This window comes from Lygodium microphyllum, chromosome 12 (assembly GCF_053477565.2).
Source record: "Lygodium microphyllum isolate KBCC chromosome 12, Lygodium_microphyllum_v1.1.10, whole genome shotgun sequence".
In the NCBI taxonomy this organism is placed as follows: Eukaryota; Viridiplantae; Streptophyta; class Polypodiopsida; order Schizaeales; family Lygodiaceae; genus Lygodium; species Lygodium microphyllum.
Window position 1 is genome coordinate 46,153,961 of NC_141146.1, and position 22,463 is coordinate 46,176,423.

The 22,463-nt window shown below is 39.1% G+C and overlaps 1 protein-coding gene across 1 annotated transcript; it reads left to right on the forward strand.

Moving 5' to 3' along the window:
- Nucleotides 1-4,483: 4,483 nt before the first annotated feature.
- On the forward strand, nt 4,484-15,162 carry LOC148027715 (purple acid phosphatase 2-like). The gene is made up of 9 exons (XM_087688939.1): nt 4,484-4,503; nt 4,927-5,108; nt 7,819-8,019; nt 12,238-12,349; nt 12,453-12,676; nt 13,694-13,832; nt 14,059-14,279; nt 14,589-14,710; nt 14,939-15,162. The coding sequence occupies exons 2-9, from the start codon at nt 4,947-4,949 to the stop codon at nt 15,108-15,110; spliced, it is 1,353 nt and encodes a 450-aa protein (XP_087545065.1). The 5' UTR covers nt 4,484-4,503; nt 4,927-4,946; the 3' UTR covers nt 15,111-15,162.
- The last annotated feature ends 7,301 nt before the right edge of the window (nt 15,163-22,463 follow it).

The following is a 22,463-nucleotide window of genomic DNA, read 5'->3' on the forward strand; positions in this document are numbered from 1 at the left end:
CTTTTGCCCCAAAACAAATTGCATACCTGTTACCTTCAAGATCCTCTTGGCCAACAGCCCATCCTATCCCAATGGAACTTGTATCCACAGTAAGGATGATGGGTTGACCATTTGAATAATCAGTTATTGGGGGCTGAAATTAACAGCTTTAATTTACGCATAGTGAGAGTATGCTCATTACCCCAAGAGAATATTTGGCCTTTTCTTAATAATTGATAAACATTTTTTGCTACATGAGCAAAATGTGGTATCCATATGAGATACAATACGCATGCGCCAAGAAATCTTCTTACTTTTGAAGCATTTGTGCATTTTTCTTGCATTCTACTATTGGAATCCATCTTGATTGGTGAAGGTTTATGTCCATAGGGGCCACATAGATGACCGAGCACTGGGACTTCTTCTACTCCAAAAATTGACTTAGCTACAGAAAGGGTAAGATGTACCTTTTCTAGCCTTGTCAAAAACCTATCACAATCATGAATATGGTTAACTACAAATGTCCTGCAACCATCTTCGTCAAGCTCCTCATTCTTTTCATTGACTTCACATCCCTTGATAAGTACATCATCAAGAAATGGAAGAGTAAGTTGTGGAATAAAGTCCCTTAAGACTTTGTGCATGTCATTCATCAAGGGGTGTCTTCATTGTGGTAATGTCGCAGATTTCTAATGAAAGCTGAAATTGGTCATATCATGAATATAGGTTGCCCATAGAATAAATTTCTCTACCTGTAAAAGCTTCAGCAAACTCATCAACAATTAGAACCGAACCAACATTTCGGATTTTGACACAATTGATAGGCTGTAGATCTTGAATGAATCGTAAAGATCCATTTTTCTTAGGCACAGTAAACCATTAGTTTGAGTAAGGTGCTGAAGAAGGTTCCAAAATCTTCATTCTAATCTTTTCATTTAGAAGTTCCAGTCATTTGGGCAAATGCGCCCTTGGAACAGGAATAGGTTTGAGGTTCCAAGGTACATGTGGAACTGTAAAAATGACCATAGGAGCCACAATATTTGGATCCACACAGCCTATTTCACTTGGCTGAAATGCAAAAGCTATCCCATGTTTCATTAGCATTTGCATAAAAGAGTGTTTTTCAACCAGTGAAAGGAAAGAATTTTCACCTAATTTGAGCTCTTTTGTACTTTCAGATGTAAACTTGTGACCAATGTTGGAAGGATCACGAAGACTTGGCTGATTTCCTGCCCTATCAGTCAACCCTTCACTTTTAGGAGGTAGTGGGACTGCCATAGGCTTGACTTTCTTATCCACCGTCTTGTATTTTGTCTCCACTTGCGCTTCAACCTTGTTGAGTAAACCAATGTACATACTTTTATGGACTGATTTTCAACCTGATTTTCTATATGAGCAGCTCCATATATTTCAGCCAATGTGTCAGTAATAATCAGTCAAAAAAATGCCCAAAATATCTTTATTTTCAGCCATAATGTCATAAGTTTTTAGCTCCCTTTTTACATGACAGAAGTATTTTCTTTCAGCTTTAGTCATGGCTAGAAAAGACTTATAACAACCCATACTATTGGCTATATATACATACAGATTTTCTAGAGACACAGTTTCTGTAGCATAAGGAGGTTCAATATTTTTACATGACACACTGCCATAGCCTCCTTTTATAGCAGTGCAGCCCGAAAACCCTTGAATTCTCGTGCATTAGAAGGCACATGATAATCACATAGTTGATCTCTATTTCAATGATGGTTAACACACACAATAAGAAATTGGACAGCTCGTTCATTATCCTTGCTTCGGGAAAAAAAGAAAAAAGAGGGGGGAGAGAGAGAGAAAAGGAAAGAGAGTGGAGGAAAAGGAGAGAGAAAAAAGAGAAAAGAGAGGAAGAAAAAGGATTGAGAAAGAGAGAGAGAAAAAAGAGAAAATATTGAGAGAGAGAGAGAAAGAGAGAGAGAGAGAGATTTGGGGGATATTTAAAAGAGAGAGAGAGTGTGTGTGTGTTTGTGAGTGAGTGATTGAGAGAGAAATGACAAAGAGAAGAAAAAAGTAGGAGAGAGAAAAGTAAAAAAGAAAAAATAGAGGGAAGAGAGAGGAAAAAGAGGAAAGAGAAAGGCAAGAAGAGAGAGAGAGAGAGAGAGAGAGAGAGAGAGAGAGAGAGAGAGAGAAGAGGAAAGAGAGAGGGGGAGGAAAAAGAGGGGAGAGAAAAAAGGAGGAAAGAGGGAGAGGGAGAAAAAAGATGAAAGAGAGAAAGAGAGGAGGCAAAAGAGAAGTGGGAAGAAATGAAAGAGAGAGAGACATAGAGGAATAAATGAGAGATGAGAAGAGAGAAAGCAAGAGATAAAGATGAGAGAGAGAGAGAGAGAGAGAGAGAGAGAGAGAGAGAGAGAGAGAGAGAGAGAGAGAGAGAGAGAGAGAGAGAGAGAGGAAAATATGGGAAGGGAGAGGGAAGAAAAAAATCAAGGGAGAGGAAAGTGAGAAAATTTTGAGAGAGAGAGAAGGGTGTGAGAAATAAAAAATGGAGAGAGAGAGAGAGAGAGAGAGAGAGAGAGAGAGAGAGAGAGAGAGAGAGAGAGAGAGAGAGAGAGAAATAACAAATTAGAAATAGAGTGGGAAAAGAAGAGAGAGAAAGAGGAGAAATGGGTTGTCAAGTGAAGTTACTGTGTGCTAGCAAGGCAACTTCACTTATTGTGAAGCAGTCAGAACACTGGTATATATTAGATTTGCTCAATGACTCTTCCTTGTAAGGTGCCACCAATGATCTGTGATGCCCAAAGTTGTAAGGCCCCCCTTATTAAGAGAAGCCACATGTGAGTATAGGCATTGGTTGGGTCTCAGCTTTCAGGGGGTCTTAGGGGCCTAGCAAACCCTTGGATGTAGGTTCAAGGTCAACATCGTTGATAATAAGAGAATATTCCTTGACCAACTAGCAAGAGTTAGTAATACATTATTGTTCATGCCGACCTACTACCTTTTTATGCTATACAAATAAGACCTTCCCAAACCTATGGTCGCCTAGTCAAAGTTCATCCAACGAGCTTTAGGCAGTTCACTTAGGATTTGCTAAGCTTCATTATGCAAGTACATGGGTTGATGGATCCATCATCGTATCAATTTGTTTACATTTTGAGCATGGAGTTTGTCCTATTTTGTGCTTGCTTTGCGACCTTGCAAGCTTCACAAAGCTCACATATTGTGCGATACATGATTGGTAGGTCTGGCTGGCTAGACCGGCTAGTCCATATTAAACCTCATCTTTCCATAAATACAAAATGAATTGATCTTTTCAATATGGATCCAATCTACATCTCAAACATTGAACAATGTTCACGAACTCGAAGGATTAGTGGTAAGTGGATTACAAAGATTGGGAAAAGGAAATTAAGTTGGAGAATGGTGGGTTTTATGATTTGCAAAGAGTAAGAGTCTATTTTGGCTATAATATTGTGAAATGCTATTCAAAGCCTTGGGAAAAAACACCTGCTAAGTTTTCCTCGCAAAAGTAAAGTCCATCTAAGTTATAATCATGAAACACTATCCACAGTTTTGGGAAAAAGAAAGTTTGATTTGAAAATTACTTTTCCGCGAACATACAATAGAAGTGTGACCTCATGACTAAGAACATACAATAGAAGTGGCTAGAAGTGTAATTGCTTATGTGAAAGGAAGAAAGTGAAGCCCATTTAACTTCTAATCCCGAAACACTATCCAAAGTTTTCGGAAAAAGGACCTAAAAGTTCAAAGTTGAAAGTTTGATTAAGAAAAGTTTTTCCATTAACATTGATGCTATCATACCACAGAAGTGCCGAGAAGTCTAGAAGTCTACTTTCTTATGTGAACACTATCCACAGAAGTCCAGAAGTCTAGAAGTTATAATCATGAAACGCTATCCACAGTTTTGGGAAAAAGGACCTACAAGTTCATAGTGAAAGTTTGATTTGAAAATTACTTTTCCACAAACACTGATGTTGAGGTGTGGCCTCATGACTAAGAACATACAATAGAAGTGGCTAGAAGTGTAATTGCTTACGTGAAAAGAAGAAAGTGAAGCCCATTTAACTTCCAATCCCGAAGCACTATCCAAAGTTTTCGGAAAAATGCCCTAAAAGTTCAAAGTTGAAAGTTTGATTAAGAAAAGTTTTTCCATTAACATTGATGCTATCATACCACAGAAGTGCCCCACAAGTCTAGTTTCTTATGTGAACGGGAAGGCTGAAACCTTGGACCTTGGGCATACAAACAAGTGGAAAAAGACGAAGCAAGGAATATGGTTGGATCCCATCTTACTTTGCTTATTGCTAATTATTTTACATATCGTGACTCGTGAGCGCATTTTTTAATTGTTTATAATTTATATTTATAATTTTATGCGAGCGGGGTCATATGCGTATCCGCATGGATATCTCTTCCGTGGGGCCCACATGTTCCTGCCACCTCGCTCGCTCTAACAATGGAGTATATAACTATGTACGTTTATCAGACAGACACACTCGTGCCGTCTCTCCGGTTTTCCTTTTCCTGATCGAGGTCAGTCTCTCGTCTTGATCCTTTTCCTCCTCAAATTTTACTGCTTTTACTCCACTTCCTGTCTGTTGTGTACAGCGTTTTTCTTTATTTTAAGGCATGCTAATCCCCTCCTTAATTCTTCGGCATAATTCGCATGTAGTAATCCTTTCCTAATTCTTGCTCATAATTCGTTCGTTAATCTCTTCCTTAATCCTTCTACATTATTCGCACGCTAATTTCTCCCTTAATCCGTCTACATAATTCAGATGTAACAATGTCTTCGTGCCTTATACGCGGTTCTTTTAAGGCATGTAGTGTCTTCCTTCCGGATAATTCGCCTGTTATAGATAAGCTATATTGTCACTGCAGTGAAGCCTATTATAATATACACTTCAGAGTTGTGATTTAATACACTGGTCCTTACCTTTGTGAATCGTTTTACAGGATATTCTCTACTCGTCAGGATGGGAATCAAACCACTGTTTGCGGTTGTGATACTTCTAAATGTAGGCCTTTGTAAAGGTGGACTGACTAGTTCCTACAAGCGTAAGCTGGCAGCAACAGTTGACATGCCTCTTGATAGTGATGTATTTCGAATTCCTGAAGGCCACAACGCTCCTCAGCAGGTAAATGAATCTTCTCCCTGGAAGGTCACTTGGGTTTCGAATTCCTGAAGCTCACTTGGGTTCTCCCTGGAACAACTTCTTGTTTTGTGCCTAGGTCCCTCTGAAGGGTTGCCTTCTCCTCCCAACATTGCTGCCTACCTTGCAAGGCCGCCTCCTTGCAAATCTTTCTCCACTCCTCCACCATGAGTGCCACCAGCTCTAAAGTCCCAATTTTGTTCCAGTCCCTGCTCCACACCTCCTGTACCTGCATGTGACCTCATCCCTCTTGTAGATGGAGTCAAAGACCTAGCCATAGCATGGATTTAGAGGCGAGCCGGGTGTGTCTAGGCATAAGGACGGGGAATGTGATTCGAGAGGGTGGTACCTACAAGTTGACATAGTCGACCACTTAAAAGAACAAGCCTCCTCTACATAGGATAGTTCTAGGTGCGCAAGGAAGAGATCCCTAACATCTAGCTCAACATAGAGTGCTCATTTGGATGCACTAGTTTCATGATCTCCACTTTATGGAGAAGGCTCACTTCTATCGAAATGCAAACACCATTGCTTCAGCCATGGGTGCTCATAATGTACTCCCAATAAGTCAAAAAGGCACTTGGGAGTGTCTTCTTGAGCCCTCATGCATGTGGTTTTTGAGTATCTGAGTGGTCCTTTGCTTGGCTACAACTTTCAGAAGCTCTAGTCAAACAACTAGCTTCCTGTGCAGTTCAATGTAAGGATTATGGAGATTGTTGACATTGCAGGATCCCAAATGTGGAGTCATAAACTATGTTTTGGGTTGGCTGAGTAGGTTCATGTTCAGAGTAGAAGATGAGGATGAAGGTGAATGTCGGTCATGCAATGGTGGTTGGTGGCTGGCTTATAGGATAACATCCACTACCCCACTCTAAGCATGACAGACATTTTTTGGTGGGGTGTGGGAGGATGTGGTGGTCTTAGGAAGTGGGGTGGTCGTGGAAGATTTGGGAGGGGGGGGGGGGGGGGAGGGGTGGGGTGGGGTGGGGTGGGGTGGAAGGGGATCAAGGTAGTTTTTCTTCTTTTGGGGGGAAAAGGGAGGGGTGAAGGAACAAATACTGAGGGCGACACACAACCTGAGGCCTAGTGGTGTTTAATGAGGAATCCTGCTATGTGGCCTTTTTGCTCAAATGTGGGATAGGCAGAAGACTGGTGGCCAAACTTGTGAAATTGGAGGTATTGTTATGGCTACCTAGTACTGCTCCTGGGAGAAGATGTCACCTTCCACAGTATTAGGTAAATAGGGAATCCTATAGAGGTCCATTGTTAGAACGCACTACACATACCTTTGTTGAGACACCCACCTCGGTAGGGTTGGACCTAGGTTCTACACTGCTAAATTTGGGAAGAGGAGAGTGACTGGGTAACTGGGAAAGTTGTGGCATAGGTTGAATCAAGTGAAGCTGATGTACTAGGAGATGATATAGATGATTCCATTCTTCAATATCATTGTAGAGTTCTTGTCCAACTCCATAGGACTGTTAGGGAAGGCAAGCTGAACCATTAATATACCTCGTCCAAGTATTGTTGCCTTGATGATTTATGAGGCGCTGATAAGAATATTGGCGCCAATCATGAAGTTGAGCTTATAAGGGGGAGTATGCTGATATCTCACCAAAAACCAGAGTCTCACAGTACTCCCATTGCTCAAACTAACTGGAGTTGATCCTCTGTAAGGACAGAATGCAAGATTGATGATTAGATGTTGGTTGTGTTAGCAGTGGACCATTAGTTTCCATTGTGCCTGTTGGACCATCTTTTTCCAATTGCATTGTTAAGGGAGACATTACACCCAGGATAGTCAAGTTATTTTGAGTAGGCAAAGCATAGTCACAAAAGTAATAGCTGGGATGGGGCCTTGGGATGCAGGAACTCTGTCTCTGTAGCGCAAGACTGGGGGGATGTCAGGTCCTGAAACAAGGGGATGTTCCCTATGCTATCTTGCATAGCTGTCCCCCCATTCCTTGTCCATCATCCAACATGAGAGGATAAATGGCATTAAAAGAATTTTTTTTTTCGCAAACTTGAAAACTCAAAATTAGGTCACTTTTAGTGTACCATTTTGACTCCAACACATACACATGCACACAAACTCAACTTGAAAATTTGATTTCAGATAGCCCACATCCCCCCCCCCCCCACACACACACACACAATGTATGCAGGCACTCATATTTGTCACATGATACTATGATAATGGAGTCATGGACAGAGAAAAACACACACACCCGTGCATGTGCACACATTTGTGATGACATAATCATTCACATTCTCAAATTTGCTTCATTTTCTACAATTCTTATGTTTAATATGCATTTATTTAATGCAGTAGCCATTCCCTTGTCTCCATCCCTCTCATTTGGTCATCCCCAATCACATCCCTATCTCCATCACCATACCTGTCCCTTGTCACTTGCATGAGACAAAGCCTTGCTCCTCCGTAACTGCATGTGGGTGCATATCATCAAAGTGACCACAGCCTGGCCTGGAGGTCACAAGAGCCTAAAGCACACTTTCTTACATGACTCACATGGGTCACATAGCACTGAGGGGCTTAATGCCAGTAAATGGGGAGTGCATTATACATTGAATCAAGAGCATGTCTTGCTCGTCTAGATGCAATAAGATCATGTTAACTAATCACAAAACTCCTTTGTGATTCTATGTTAATATTTAAGGTTATTTACTGATGCAGGTACATATAACTCAGGGAGATTATGAAGGAAGGGCAATGATTATCTCATGGGTCACACCTTCAGAAATCGGATCTAAGTTTGTTCACTATGGCCTTGAAAAGGGAAATTACAATTACACTACCAAAGGAACTGTAACGAAATACAAATATTACAACTACACATCGGGATTCATTCATCATTGTACACTCAAAAACCTTGAGGTAAGTCTTTGACAAAGGAAAAACAAGTTTACTGCTCAAACATTCAAGTTTTCCGGTTTCTTTCATCATACATAATTGAATTTCGTTTTCTCATAGGGAAGTAAGTGCATCTTGGCACAATATGTTGGTGTATTTGTAATGGAATGGTTGACAATTAATGTTTTGACTTTTGCATAGCTGATTTGAATCTTGTTTTTTCATAGAGAAATGACATGAATCTTTATCTCAGAGTTTTGTGGAGACATTACAAGGGAAAATTTTTGAATTTACACCTCCTTGTTAGGATTTAATTCTATAGCCATTGTATGCTTGAGCTTTGCTTTTGTCTTGTGTATGCTTGAATTTACACCTCCTTATTAGGATTTAATTCTATAGCCATTGTATGCTTGAGCTTTGCTTTTTGTCTTGTGTCAATTTCATTTGTCTATAAGCTAAAATAGGATTTGAAAAGTGGTGAGCAGGAAGAGAAAGAGAGGCCCCAAGTTTATTGGTTTGAAGTCTTAACCAAGGTTGATTTCATAGAATGTGTTTGTTGTTTTGTTCAATTTTAGATATCTTTGATATTTCGTAGCTCGTGTGTGAACAAGTTTTTGTGCCTAATATTTATCATGTATATGAATGGCCTCTAAAAGGTTGGATATCTAGATAAAGTATTATTTAGATATTTTTTGGTCAGGAAGATAAGACTACGTGTCAATAAAAATGTACACGGAGTCCTTCATATCACACCTTATCTAGAAATGTTCACTATGCAATCTTTTTTTTTCATGAACAAGTTTGAATTAATGAATCAAAATATTTACTAAGGGCCTTCTAGAAGGGGGTTTGGTAGGGGGTGTGGGTGATGAGGGATGAGGAGGTGTGGTATCTAGGGTTTGGGGGGGATGTGGAAGGTGACAAGGCAGTACATCCTATCCAGAGGTTGGCTGTGGGTGGGAAGGAGGGTGTAGGGGTGATAAGGGAGGCAGAGCTAGTGGCAAGGGGAAAGGGGGAGGGGGTGGAGGTTGATGGTGCTCGTGGTGCAGGGAGAGGTAGGGGGCTATGCTCATTGAGGGAGGGGGGGCTGGTGCCCATATGGGGGTTGTGCTAATGGGGTGTGGCCCTTTCAAGGTGGAGGCTCTTGGCTGGGGCTATTAGGGAGGCATAGTCATAGGAAATGGCGGTTTCAAAGGGTAGAAGTTTTTCATGGGTCAAGTCTCAGAAATAGATAGAAATGGCCCAAATCTTAGAAGCAAGCAAGGAAACTATTGAGCAACCAAAATTATGGAATGCATTAACAATTAATTGTAGTGCATTAATGCCTAATTTTGCTTTGTTCTGAAGAGGTACTTGATGAAGGATGCCTGCTTCAAGAGTCCCCTCTTTCAAGTTTACATACTAAAAAGCATCCAGATCCTACACACCAAAAGGAGAAATAGGAGAGGATTTTGATTCATACAACTCAAAGGGGTGGTACGGACCTGACACTAGGCCTAGCAAAGATGAAAGTAAGTCACTAGCCGTCCCAAATGTTGTATGTCCTCCATGATTGGAGAGGTGATTAGTCTCACCAATTGGTCCGAATGTAGTGGCAAAGTTGGTAGGAGAGGTGTAAGCTCGACTATACATGATGCACAAGTACTCTTCAAACTCCTCTATCAAGTGACTAAAATCTGGAGTAGGAGAAGAAAATGAAGGTGAAGGTGAAGGTGGGGTATCATCTTCCTTGCCAAGTCCATAATGCCTCCTCAGGGTCTCCAATGATGGAGAAGCTTGATAAGACATTGGGGGAGCTTGAGAAGAAGGCGTCTAAGATATTATGAATCAGTTACATGTCATTCATGTACCTCACACAAAACCAAGCCTCCACAATATCTGCAAGATACTCTTTACAAGAGTAGTGGCGTTGATACCATGTGAAGATATCCTAGGATTTGCACCAAGGAAACACAAAAAGTTCGACCATGATTGAAACATAGAGACTCAAACAATGACATGCAAAACTCAAATGCAAAACACAAGATGCAAAACTCAAAATGCAAAATACAAAATACACAAACACAAATAGAGAAGAGAGAGAACTCTGAAGTGAATGAATGAATGCTGTAAATGAAGAAATGAATGTACAAGATGCTCAAGAGTAGAGCTATCCAACAGTTGGTGGTTCTCCTAGGAGCAGGTTGATGGAGGTGTTGATATGTATCATCCAGCGGAGATGGAACTTGAGTACAGTAACCACTAGTCGGAGCAAAGGCTGATGAAGAAAAGTGCTGAAAACACAAAAAAGACTTGATGTAGATGATGGAAGCTGATCACTGGCAGCAGTGGGAAGCTGGGTGATAGTTGTAGACCATGTAGTGGCAGTCACTAGAGGTTGGACAGCTAGTGGAAGAGGGCTGATGCCTGAAACCTGCAAGACAAGGATAGGGGTGAATGGTGGGCAGCCTATCTATTTATAGACGTGGAAGGATCCTGCCTAATTGGGGTTTTATATGTGGGACATATAAACACTCTAGAACTACTCCCTGTTTAATGAAACTTTTGGTTATTCATAGTTTTGGGGCTCTTATAAAGAGCTAATTAGTGGGTAATAATTTTTTAGCACAACAACTTCTACCACTAGAGATGATTGTATATTGATAAGCAATTTAAGTCCATACTCAAGAAAGGAAACTCTAGACCTATCTAGGAAGTGGGCAAGAAATAAGAACAGGAGTCTCGTCACATGTAGTAGAAGACAACCACTAGAGATCTTGCAATGATGCATCATATACCCTGTAGGCTGCAGGGAGATCCCCGTGAGTAGCCTCCATGTAAGAACTTTCACTTGGTAGGGAATGTTGAAAGCTCACTGTGGATATTCAATGATTGGGACTTTGGACAGATTCTTATTCTCTTAAAAGCTTCTTGTGTGTGTGTGAGATTAGACTACCTCTCACTTAGTTGGCTCGTACCTAGCTCCAAGTCACCAAGCCTCTTTGTCTCAATCCCATGAAATCAATGAAGGATTCAAAGTTTGTCGTAGGCTCACCTATTACTCACTTTGTTGTTGTAGTCCATCGCCGAAGGGAGTACTAGACGGCCACAGGATCCAAGTTCATGTGCTAAGCTCTTGATCCACCATTGGCATGCTCTACTTCACACTGCCAAGAAGAGGTAGAGGAGCAAAAGAGCAGGAGAAGGCTTCTCCTTCCTGATCCTTCACTCTCTCCTCCACTCTGACTCTCTCTCAAGAACGGATATGGATGTCTCAAGGAAGCCCACATAGTGTAAAATTACCACACAAATCCAGAGCTAGTAACTTGGGCTTCCTCAGTCAACATTAAAAAACAAGTTGACCTGCTAGGGTCAAGCAATGGTGTAAAAGTTATGGCTTTTAGGTTGAATTGAGATTACTACATAAATCCAGAACTAGTACTCAGGCTTGTCCAACCAGGTTTTAACAATTCTGGATGATGGCAACATAAGTGGTTAGATAAGTTCTAGATCTTTATAGTAAGAAAACAAAGAATGCTCATTATAGTGTGCATAATTTAGAGTATGAAATTCAAGAATGCTCGTTGTAGCGTGCTATGGTTTAGAGTGATTTACCCACTGTCATACTTAGCGACTGTAGCTTATGAATAGTGAAAGTAAGCATACCAGCTATAGACATAATCAAGAAGGGTTCCGGAATAGTTGTACAGCCTATAATATTGTGAGGTTATGTGGGAGAAATAACATTTCAGGGTGTCATTGGCAATCAGTCTAAATGAAAAGTCAATAAATTTGCAGTCAACTTAGAGATGTATGGAGGCTAGTTGGTCCCTTTGTACTAACTAATCTAGGCTTGAAGGATCAAGAGCTATGCAACAGGTATGCAGGCGTTCACAAGGATTCTTGCACATACTTTGTAGCACGTTACTCCCTTTTGTGTCATTGGCTCCCACTTAGGCTCTAAAGCAGGGTCCACATACCCCCTGAAATGACCAAGAGCACTAATGATTATTAGGTTTTGTTGTTAAGTGGGCGCTTTTCAGTCACCTCAGGGGTGAAGGTGCCTTTGAAGTGAATGCATTGCAAGATCATTGGAATGATGCTGCAAAAACAGCTAGGAGCACCTATGTTTCTAAAGCTTTCTGTTTCAAAGTTCTGATGAAACTCTGTGCCAGGGATTTGCCTAAGTTTTACATAAAGATTAGTTCCATTGAATCTACTTTTCTCACGAAGTATGTGAAGGCATATTTTGAACTTATGCAGCATGACACAAGATATTATTATAGACTTGGGAAAGGACAATCAGCTCGAGAATTTTGGTTTGTCACTCCCCCAGAAGTTGGTCCTGATGCAGCTTACACTTTTGGCATCATTGGTACATACTATTACATTTCATTCAACTTTACTAGCGCCTTCCTTTCCTAATCTTTTGTGAATTAATCAGAAAAATAACTGCTGACTTAAAGTTCATTTGGCAGGTGACTTGGGGCAAACTTATGATTCTAACATGACTTTTCATCACTACATGCAAAGCCATGGTCAAACAATGCTATATGTGGGTGATCTGTCCTATGCTGATGATTATCCCAATCATGATAATGTAAGATGGGATAGCTGGGGTCGGTTTCTAGAACCAAGTACTGCATATCAGCCTTGGATTTGGACTGCAGGAAATCATGAGCTTGATTATGCTCCGGAACTGGTAAGTTGTCTTTCAAAATTCAAGTAGCATGATGTCTTGTGAAATTTTTAGCTCCATGTTTCTCATTAATGATCAGGGCCAAGAACATTGGGATGTGTGGTTCACATGGCACCAAGTCTATGGTATAACCTACCTGATGTGCACAATTGGGTGCTTGCACAGTATGCAACTAGTGGGATATATGAGACAGATATATTGCTCTAAAGAGTCTCACAGTCTAATAAGAACCACAAACAAAAGAAAGACTCTCAAATGTAAAAGTGATGTAGTCAATTTGATCAGGATCCTCCTCAGCTGGATTCAGCTTTGTTTTCTTTTGTGTTTGAGGGTTTACAACATTTGCCTTGGAGATGGATTTATGAGCTAATGTGCACTTGTTTAAGACCAAGAAGAAGCATGTAGAGTCTCTGTTGTCCACAAAAGTTGAACATTCCAGTGTTTATGATTAAAGATGGGCTTCTCTTCTCGTATTCATGTTGAGTTGGTTAGATTCAAGTTACCTAGATAGAAAATGAAGGATAAATGCATCCTTATTGCTTATGGGCTGATTGTATATGCTTTTTCTTATATGTGGAACAAAGACTTCATATTCTCTTAGGAGATACTATTGGTGATTGACAATGCCCTTACAAGTCTTAACTTCTAAAGATTTTGAGTTCGGATGCAAGTCTGTGTGGATTTTTGCATGGTGAGTGAAAGGTTTTCACTTTGTTAGAATGAGTTTGTCAGTGCAAGAGTTATCTCCCATCTCGTAGTGTGCAAGGGTGCGGTGGGAAATGTGCCCAGGAGTATAAAACAAAACATACTCAGGAGTATATGAGAAAATTTGTAGAAACAAAAATCTTGAAGGTAGATGCATATTTGTTGATGTTGGCATGTTTGAAGCTCTATAAACTGAGATTGCCATTTGGTACAAGTATTTCATAGGCTAATTGTTGTTATTTCTTGGATCAACCATGAGATTCTGGTGCTTTCTTTGAATACTTAGTAGTCAAATGTTGCTTGTACTTCGTTCAGGGTGAAACTGAGCCATTTAAACCATATCTACATCGTTATGAAGTTCCTCATGCCTCTTCTAACAGTACATCAGCCCTCTGGTATGCGCTGAAGAGAGCTTCTGCCCACATCATTGTTCTCTCTTCATATTCAGCATATGGTATGTTAATGATTTGTCCCTTTTTCTACAGGATGTTCAAAAGTTGATGCAGTTAAACCTCTAACTAAATTTTGAGAAAAACTAGAACTTGTAGTCTGCATCAGTGCAAGTATGACGTGTCAAGGGTGGGATTAAGCAATGAGAATAGCTTCGGATTGTTCAATTCGTTAGAAGCTTGAGGATAGTTATAGAAAAACAACCCATAACCGATTCTAGTTTGCTGCAGGTAAGGACACTCCACAGTATATATGGTTGCAGAACGAACTGGGTGCTGTCGATCGATCTAAAACACCATGGTTAATAGTCTTGCTGCATTCACCATGGTACAATAGTAATCAATATCATTACATGGAGGGAGAAACCATGCGTGTACAGTTTGAGGCCTGGTTTGTACAGTACAAGGTTGACATTGTTTTTGCTGGCCATGTGCATGCATATGAGAGGACAGTAAGTGTCATTTTCTCCATTGCTTTTCTACGTTGAAAACTAGTGATTTTCGCTTCTGAGTGACTGGTTGTTGTTTTTTCAACCTTAGTATAGCACCTATATAGATTTGATGCCTATAGTCTTGTATGCGGAGTTAGTGTCCATTCGGTGATGAAAAGCTTGACTTTGTTAATCTTGGAGATAGACCACACCGCATTTGGTGCTTTAGAGATAACAAAAGCTGACCTCCAAGTTCATCTCTCTTTGTTTTGTTTTATAGATGTAGTAATGTCTTAATTGATTCACATAACATGACAACATTGCCTACAGTACCGAGTTTCAAATGTGGCATACAACATTGTGAATGGAGAATGCTTGCCGGTGCGGAACGACTCTGCACCTATTTACATGACGATTGGTGATGGTGGAAATGTTGAAGGGCTTGCTGCAGAGTAAACTCTCCTCTTGTTTCCTGCACTCTGCACTGTACACACAGTTCCATGCACGTCTTTTAGAAGGAATTTGATGGGCTAGCTCCATATAAAAGGAAGATAATAGTTGTCGAGGCTCGTGTAGTGGCAAAAAGATGAGAATTTGATGGACTTGGCATTTATCAAAAGTTGCGCGTGTGCACATAATGCTTACATACACTCAAAGCTGTATGTCTTCATCCATTTCAGATTTACAGAGCCGCAACCGGCATACTCTGCATTCAGGGAAGCTAGCTTTGGACATGCGATGCTCGAAATCAGAAACAGAACCCATGCATACTACCACTGGCACCGGAACGCAGATGGTGAGGCTGTGGTGGCAGACTCATACTGGCTCTACAATCGACACTTCACTAAATAAACCCATAAGCAAAGCAAACACTACCCTAAATAAAACAAATCTTACATGAATCACCGTGTAGTAGCGCAAAGGGCAGGGTGAGTTGGAAAGGTACATAGGCTGGAACTACGGCATGTAGCACCGTCAATTTGCATTTCTATTTGCCTTTTATTCATAAATTGTTGTGACATCTACATATTGAGGCCTTATTTCTTACCATTTAATACATTGCTTCCAATAATTCAGCAAGAGATATTCATAGAGAGGTAGGGAAGAGGTTCTTTTCGTGCCAATAGAGGCTAGCATGAGCAGAGGTTACAACTAAACTAAGGTCTAAGTCTCAACCAAAAGTTGCAAAAATTAGGCAGCCTCACATCCTAAGAGTGGAGTTATTAAAATTTGAGGATTGAATCTACCTTAGTCATACTAGTACTCCATGCTAGACCTATGCAAGTACAGATGTTGGGGCCCCTAATGGCCAAAGTATCTCCATTAAAATTTTATCAGCTTAGGTTTTAAAGTTCAAAATCTATATTTGTAGTGTTCAAACTATGTGCACAAGTGCATGCCTGCACACATCCATATGCAAATTAGCATGTTGCAACATTACGAATATTTCTTCTACAATATAAATGTGTGCCATAAAACACCCGATTTTAACTCTCATAACTAAATAAACACCCCATAATAGTGGGATACTAGCTAGTTTGAGTTAAATTAAATCAATAGTAAGCAATGTTATAGTTTGAGCTTATTTAAAAATCATATACACATTGATGTGCAATAGAAATGGCCAATTTGCAATGAGAGAGAGACATGGGAGAAAATAATTGGAAGTTGCAATTAAAGCACAATACGTGGAGAAAAAGCTTCTCTGATTTTAAATCTATTTAAAAAGCTTTTAAAAAGTTGTATATTTGCCATGTAACAAGAGATCCGTCTTGCAATGTCAAGTTGAGTGGTAGCCTTAAAAAATCACATAATAAGAACATTTTGTGTGTGTGGGTATGGACACACACACACACACAAATGCATATATGTATATATGTATGTATGCATACATATATATGTGTGTATATATATATACATATATAAATATAAATATATAAATGAATATATACATATATATACATGGCATTTACAAGACTTGTAGTCAAGGGACATCTAAACCATTGGCTACCAACTTGAGTGGTCCCTTGACAACATCCATCTTTATGATTAGCCAAGTGGAGCCATAATCCATTTTTTACATTGTACAAGGTGTCTTCACCATCGCCTATGAGAATAGACCCTTGACCTTTGATTTATCACACCATCTCGATAACAATTGAGCTAATGGGTCTTAGGAAAAATCGAGAAATTTGAAATTGAAGATTTTGTATTGATGCTCAATTTTCATGGATATTGAGCTGGAGGCTTTAATGATGCATTGCTTTAACATCACATGTTGACGTTTTTAAAAATGGAAAAAAAAAGAAAAAGTTTCAAAGAGAATGATTCCATTACATGAAGAAAGAATATGTAATTGCAGATTGTCATGTCAAGAAGGTAGATAAAAAGAATGGCACCTTGAAAAGCAAATGGAATGAGACAATCAACATGGTTGAAGCAAAGTTGGAGTTATTCATAATCGTGTTTCTTGTTACAATAAGTATCTACCACTAACACATGGATATTGGATAGTGATCTATCCCATCATATAACTAATAAGAAAGGTCCACTCCTTTTCCTTTATTAGCATACATAGTAGCATTCATAGCAAGAATTTCAATATCTAAAGTAAACATGTAGCCAACTCTACTTCCTTTTTGCACTTGAATTAACATACCATACATCATCATGTGTCCCATTTCTTGTAACAACATTCATTGTATGTTGCATAATAAACAAATGCTCATTTTTATTTTCATTCTATTGTGTGAACAAATGCTCATTTTTGTTTTCATTCTATTGTGAGAAGATAATGCATAGTTTTCTTACTGCAATTCACCACTACGAATATCATCCTTCTTAGCATAACAATGAGTTGCAATATGGCATGTTTTGCCACAATAATGACAAACAATACCGAAATGATTAGAACCCTTGTTTTTCCATCTAGCTCTTCCTCTAGAGATCCCCCTGACACTAAAGTTTCCATGGTCTCTTAATACCTACATTTCTCTAAATTGATTATTTAACGTGTTTTGCTAGTTCTCACTGGCACATCCTATACCATGGCCTCTTAAAGAGGGTCTGCCATGTTCTCTTCTTGAACTTGAGTAAAATGCTTGGACTTGTTGACCATTTCCTTTAGAAGAGTTATCTTTCATATTAATCTCTTCGCTAATCGTGGCAAGACCAACTCATAAAAATGTGGAAATGGCTTCTATGCATATATAGAAGTAACAAGTGACTTCCAAGACTTCTCATTATTAAGGCCACCCAAAGTAGATAAAACCAAATCATCATCAGCAGGCATTGAATCAATCACTGCCAAAGCATCTACAATGCTCCTCATTGTCAAGACATACTCATTGACAAACATTTTTCCTTTCTTGAAAGTATTCGCTCTTGGTTGAATTGCATCTTTCGTGCCTTTATGTTTATTGAAAATATATTCTAAAAAATTATCCAAGTTACATGTAAACTTTCTGCACTTTTGATATACCCCAGCATAGTATTATTATAATGACTCTAGATAGCCCATCATCATCTTTTTGTTCTTCGTATTTCAGTCTTTCCATTCCTTTAATCCATTTGTAGTCATAAGGTTACTTAGCTTTGGCTCATTTTTCTTCACGTGAAACAAACTCATAAAGGCATTTTCCAGTAAGGAAGTTTGTTATACGGAACTCTCATGATGGATAGTTATTTTTTTCAATTTCTCAATGATAGGGTTTCCACTGTTCTTTGCCATTATCAAAAAAATTATATAAAATAGCTAGCAAGTCTTCTGCAACCTTTCACAATAATTGCATAGGAATACAGAAGTAGTCTTTTTCACTGACTGCTCAATAGTACATGTAATCTAAAACCTCTTTATAGATAAAACTAATTTTTATTTCTTGACAAACACCTTAGAACTTGCAAATTTGTAGTTGTTGAGAAGCATCAACGGGCCTCCAATCATGAGGTGTATACAATATAAAGCATGGTTCTATGGATAAGTTGCAAATATTGTGTTATGATAAAATCCATTTGTAAATGGTTGCATTTGGTTGTCAATGCTGTGATCTATCAAAAATTTGAAAGAAATTAAAAAAGTTAGTCATCTAATAATTTCTTTATAAACATGCAAAACCTGCAACATTACGGTTTTAAGAAAAATCATGAGTTTTTGGGGTTTTGTTGTGTATACAGTGTTTCTATGGAATGGAATGTGCCATAAAAATATTTTTTAGCAAGCCTAATCAGTCCAAATAAGTGAATGAGAAAATATTAATATTTATTAATACATAAATAAATAATAGAGAAAAATAGATTTTTTACATCCAAAAAATAGAAAAAAAACACATTTGTGTTTGTGAATGTATGATAAGGATTGAGGCATGAGGGTGAGTCTCATTTCCACCCTATCTTTATGTTAAAGTGCCACATATTTATTGCTTATATAAAGAAGAATACATTAAAAACACTCTCTAAACCTACCAACAAATGCACAACCTTAAGTGGTAGGGAGAAGGGGGATATTAAGGGCCGATAATACACTAAATTCTCATTTTTTTCTAATGCATAGCATATACAACATGTGGTTTTGAAATTTAAGAGGGTCCAATAGAGCATAAGAATGCTCCTCGATGGTGCTAGCCACTGTCGCAGCGCGTAGGGTTGAAGGTCACCACAGGGGTTTGGCAAGAAAATTGGACAAGATAGATAGAGATGTGTCTTCAAGAGATAAGTAGATTACAGTGAATGTTTAAAGGTTCAAGAGGTACTTCATGGTCAATCACACGGGTTTGAGAGAGAAGAATGTATGGGGGTTCAAGAGCTTAGACTCCGGAGATGGTAGAGATAAGAGAAGGGTTGAAGGTTTCAAGCCAAGTTCTTGAAGATGTTAATAGAGCTTCCAAATGCATGTTCTTAGCAAAGATCACAAGAGTATTATCTCATAAGTTCTAACTCAAATCAAACTTATTTTTTTAACTGTAAGAGCAATCACAAATTATAAAATCAAGTACAATATGTTGTCATGTATCATAAACAACTCTGCATCCCACCATTCATACATGATGCCATAGCATGAATCAACTTTGCATGATTACATTCAATGTAGATTGTTAGGGACAAAAGCTTATGAGTCAATTACAAGGCTTGTAAGGCAAAGAGACTTGCTTCAAGAGAGCTTCAAATTGAGATCTTGATAATTATAAGTTACCACAGCCAAGAAATAAAAGAAAAAGTTACTCTTAATTCAACTCAATGCATCTATGAATGATCTACAAACATTGCCCTGCCATAGGGGCACATAATACTTGCATATTTTGAGAAAATGTCTTCTCTAAGGTAAAAAATAAATTAAAAGAACATTGTTATAGTTAACTCTCTGAATGTGGCTGAAGATATCAGCCCCAAATCAGCCCAAATATCTTTCGAAAATCACCTCTGATGATAATATAAACTTCCCCTAACATGGTGTCGGTGCATTTGGTGTCGAAAGTCTACCACGGGGGTAAGAGACAGCAGGGTGCAGCGAGATTCAGGGAGAGGAATAGACGAAAGAGAAGGGGTTTGAAGAAATAGAAGACGTAGAAGAATACTCACAGAAAGAAATAGAAAATGTAGAAGAATACTAACATAGATAAAGCCTGTCAATTTATTTCTACATTGTGAGAAGATAAAACTCTTGTAGATAAAAACGTGTATAAAATAATACTTTCCTCTATGCTACTCAGATTGCCAATCTGATGCTTCTATTGGCTCCGAAAGGGGGGTAAAATACCAGTACACCTGACCAAAATTCTGCAAGATCACTCCCTCTTCATCTCCCACTTCAAAGTGCTGTTCACTGCCTAAAAACAATGATCGCGCGTCGCATGATTTTGCTAATATTTATTTTTACATAAAATCCTCTCAAAATAGCTGAAAGCTACATACTTTCTTTTACATGTTATCCTAATCTAGAAGTTGTCTACAATTTTATGGATTTTTATAAGAGATAATATCTAAAATATCAAAAATTGGCTAAAACTTATCTAAAAATCTAATATTTTTGAACCATGGACACTAACACTAATGCCTAAAGTGGCATTGGCTCTCTAGATCTATAAGGAAGCCGCACTCTAGAGTTTTTTATACGACATGCACATAGCAGCACGACATCCACCCCCTCCTAACTTGCACATCCTCTGGCATGTGACAAAGTCTTACGGTTATGTAGTGTCAGAAGAAGTATCTTCTGCCATGTCAATGTCTTCATCTTCTGCTTCTTCTTCTTCCTCTATGTCTTCATGCTCTTTAATTATATCCAAGTCTTCTAACTTATATGTTGAACTTTCTCTTCATTTGAAGAGCTTGATTATTTCTCCAGCTCTACGGGTATCTTCATGCTTATCCCATCCAATGCAGCCAATGAATATGTGGCATTTTCATGAACAACCTTTACCACATATAGGCCAAACCAACGCTTTACTATCTTCCTAGAAGCACTGTCTTGATTATCTAGGCTGTTGTCATAGACAAACACCCAGTCATTTTCTTGGATAGCTCTTGGCCGAAGTCGATGTTGCCTATCAAGTCTTCTTTTGTTTTTTAGTCTTGTTGTTTTTAACTTCTTAATAGCTACTTGAACATGTTCAGGCCTTCTTCCTAGTTGCCATACGTGCAAAGTCATTCTCTACTGATGCCTTCCTCCCAAGGTAGAAGACTCCATGTGAGAATAGATTCTTCAATTGGCATAATTGGTTGTTGTCCATGCATAAGTTCAGCTGGCATATAATCAGTCATTGTGTTGTGAGTAGTTCGGTTAGCCCATAATGCAAAAGGTAGCATTTTAGGCCATTCTTTGATCTTTCCTCTATAAGACTTTGCTAGAGCTTTGAGAATAGGTTGATATCCTCTCTCACTCTATCCATTGCCTTCACGATTGTAGGCTAATGTCAAAGCCAACTTGATACCCAATTAAGAAAAGAAGTTGCATGCCTCATCGGCATCCAATTCTCCTCTATCTACGGTTACCTTGCCAACACAGTTACAAAATACTTCTTCAACCAAAAAGCAACAAGCAACTTGAGTGGTCTTGGTTGTTAAAGCTTTACCTTCAACTTGGTTGGTTAGATCTTCTCTTTCAAGCAGTAAATACCACATATTCCATATCCCTGTAGGCATGGTTACAAGATCAATAACCCATCTATAATGTATACACAAGGGATAAGTCAATTGTAACCCATCTCGATGCTTGACCATAGAATACATCTGACACACATAATAGGTTTTAAAAAAATGCTCTATATCTCGATACATGTTCTATCACCAGTATTTTTATTTGACTTTAATAAAGGTTCCCCATATACGTCTATGGCCATCCAACAAGCTTTCATGAAATTCCTTCATTACCTGTAGTTGCAACCTTTTATTACCTAAAACTCGGACAAACAATCCTTTCTTATTCTTTTTGCGTTCTTCCATAGATGCCCATTTTTAATAAAGAAGCCATAAGCTTTCCTCTTTATATGCTTGATGTTAACCCCAAGCCGAGAAGGTGGAAGAATGAATGAAAAAGTGAAAATAAGATGGAAAAGGAGCAAAGAGACGCAAGCGGCCTCTAAAGCTAAGCCGGGGCCAAAAGCGTAGTTTTAAATAAAAGGCGCCTCTAAAACTCCAAAAACTCTTGTAAAAGAGTGCCAGGCTCCCTCCTGTGCTAGTTGTAAAAGAATAGTTGAATACATGCCTAGGGCATGAAGAAAAAAGAGGGAATTAGAAAAAGGGACCTTGCCACAATGGCAGGTCATGTAAAAAGGGATGGATGATCATGGGGTTTTAGGGTTTGTATATATAAAGTTCAAAAAGTAAATGGAAGCTCATTCTTTGGTGTGTGGCTAACAAGAGCTCTTATCTTCTTCTCCTCTTTTCCTCTTCTTGCTTGTGTGTGCTCTTGAGAGAGGGAGTGTGAGAGTGTGAGGGAGTGAGTGAGTGGGAGTGAGGGATCAAGAGGGTGAAGCTCTTCACCATCTCCTCTTCTCTTCTCTTCTCCTCTCTTCTCTTCTCTTCTCTTCTCTTGTGCGCGCAGCTATGGTGGATGGAGCTTGGAGATGGAGGAGGCTTGAGGATGCTTGAGCTAGCATCTAGGATCATGGAGCTACCGGAGTGTGCGAGAGAGAAGGCAACTCATATCGGCATCAAGGTAAGCTCACTACACTCATAGGATCGATGGCGCATTGACTATGTGAGAGGTAG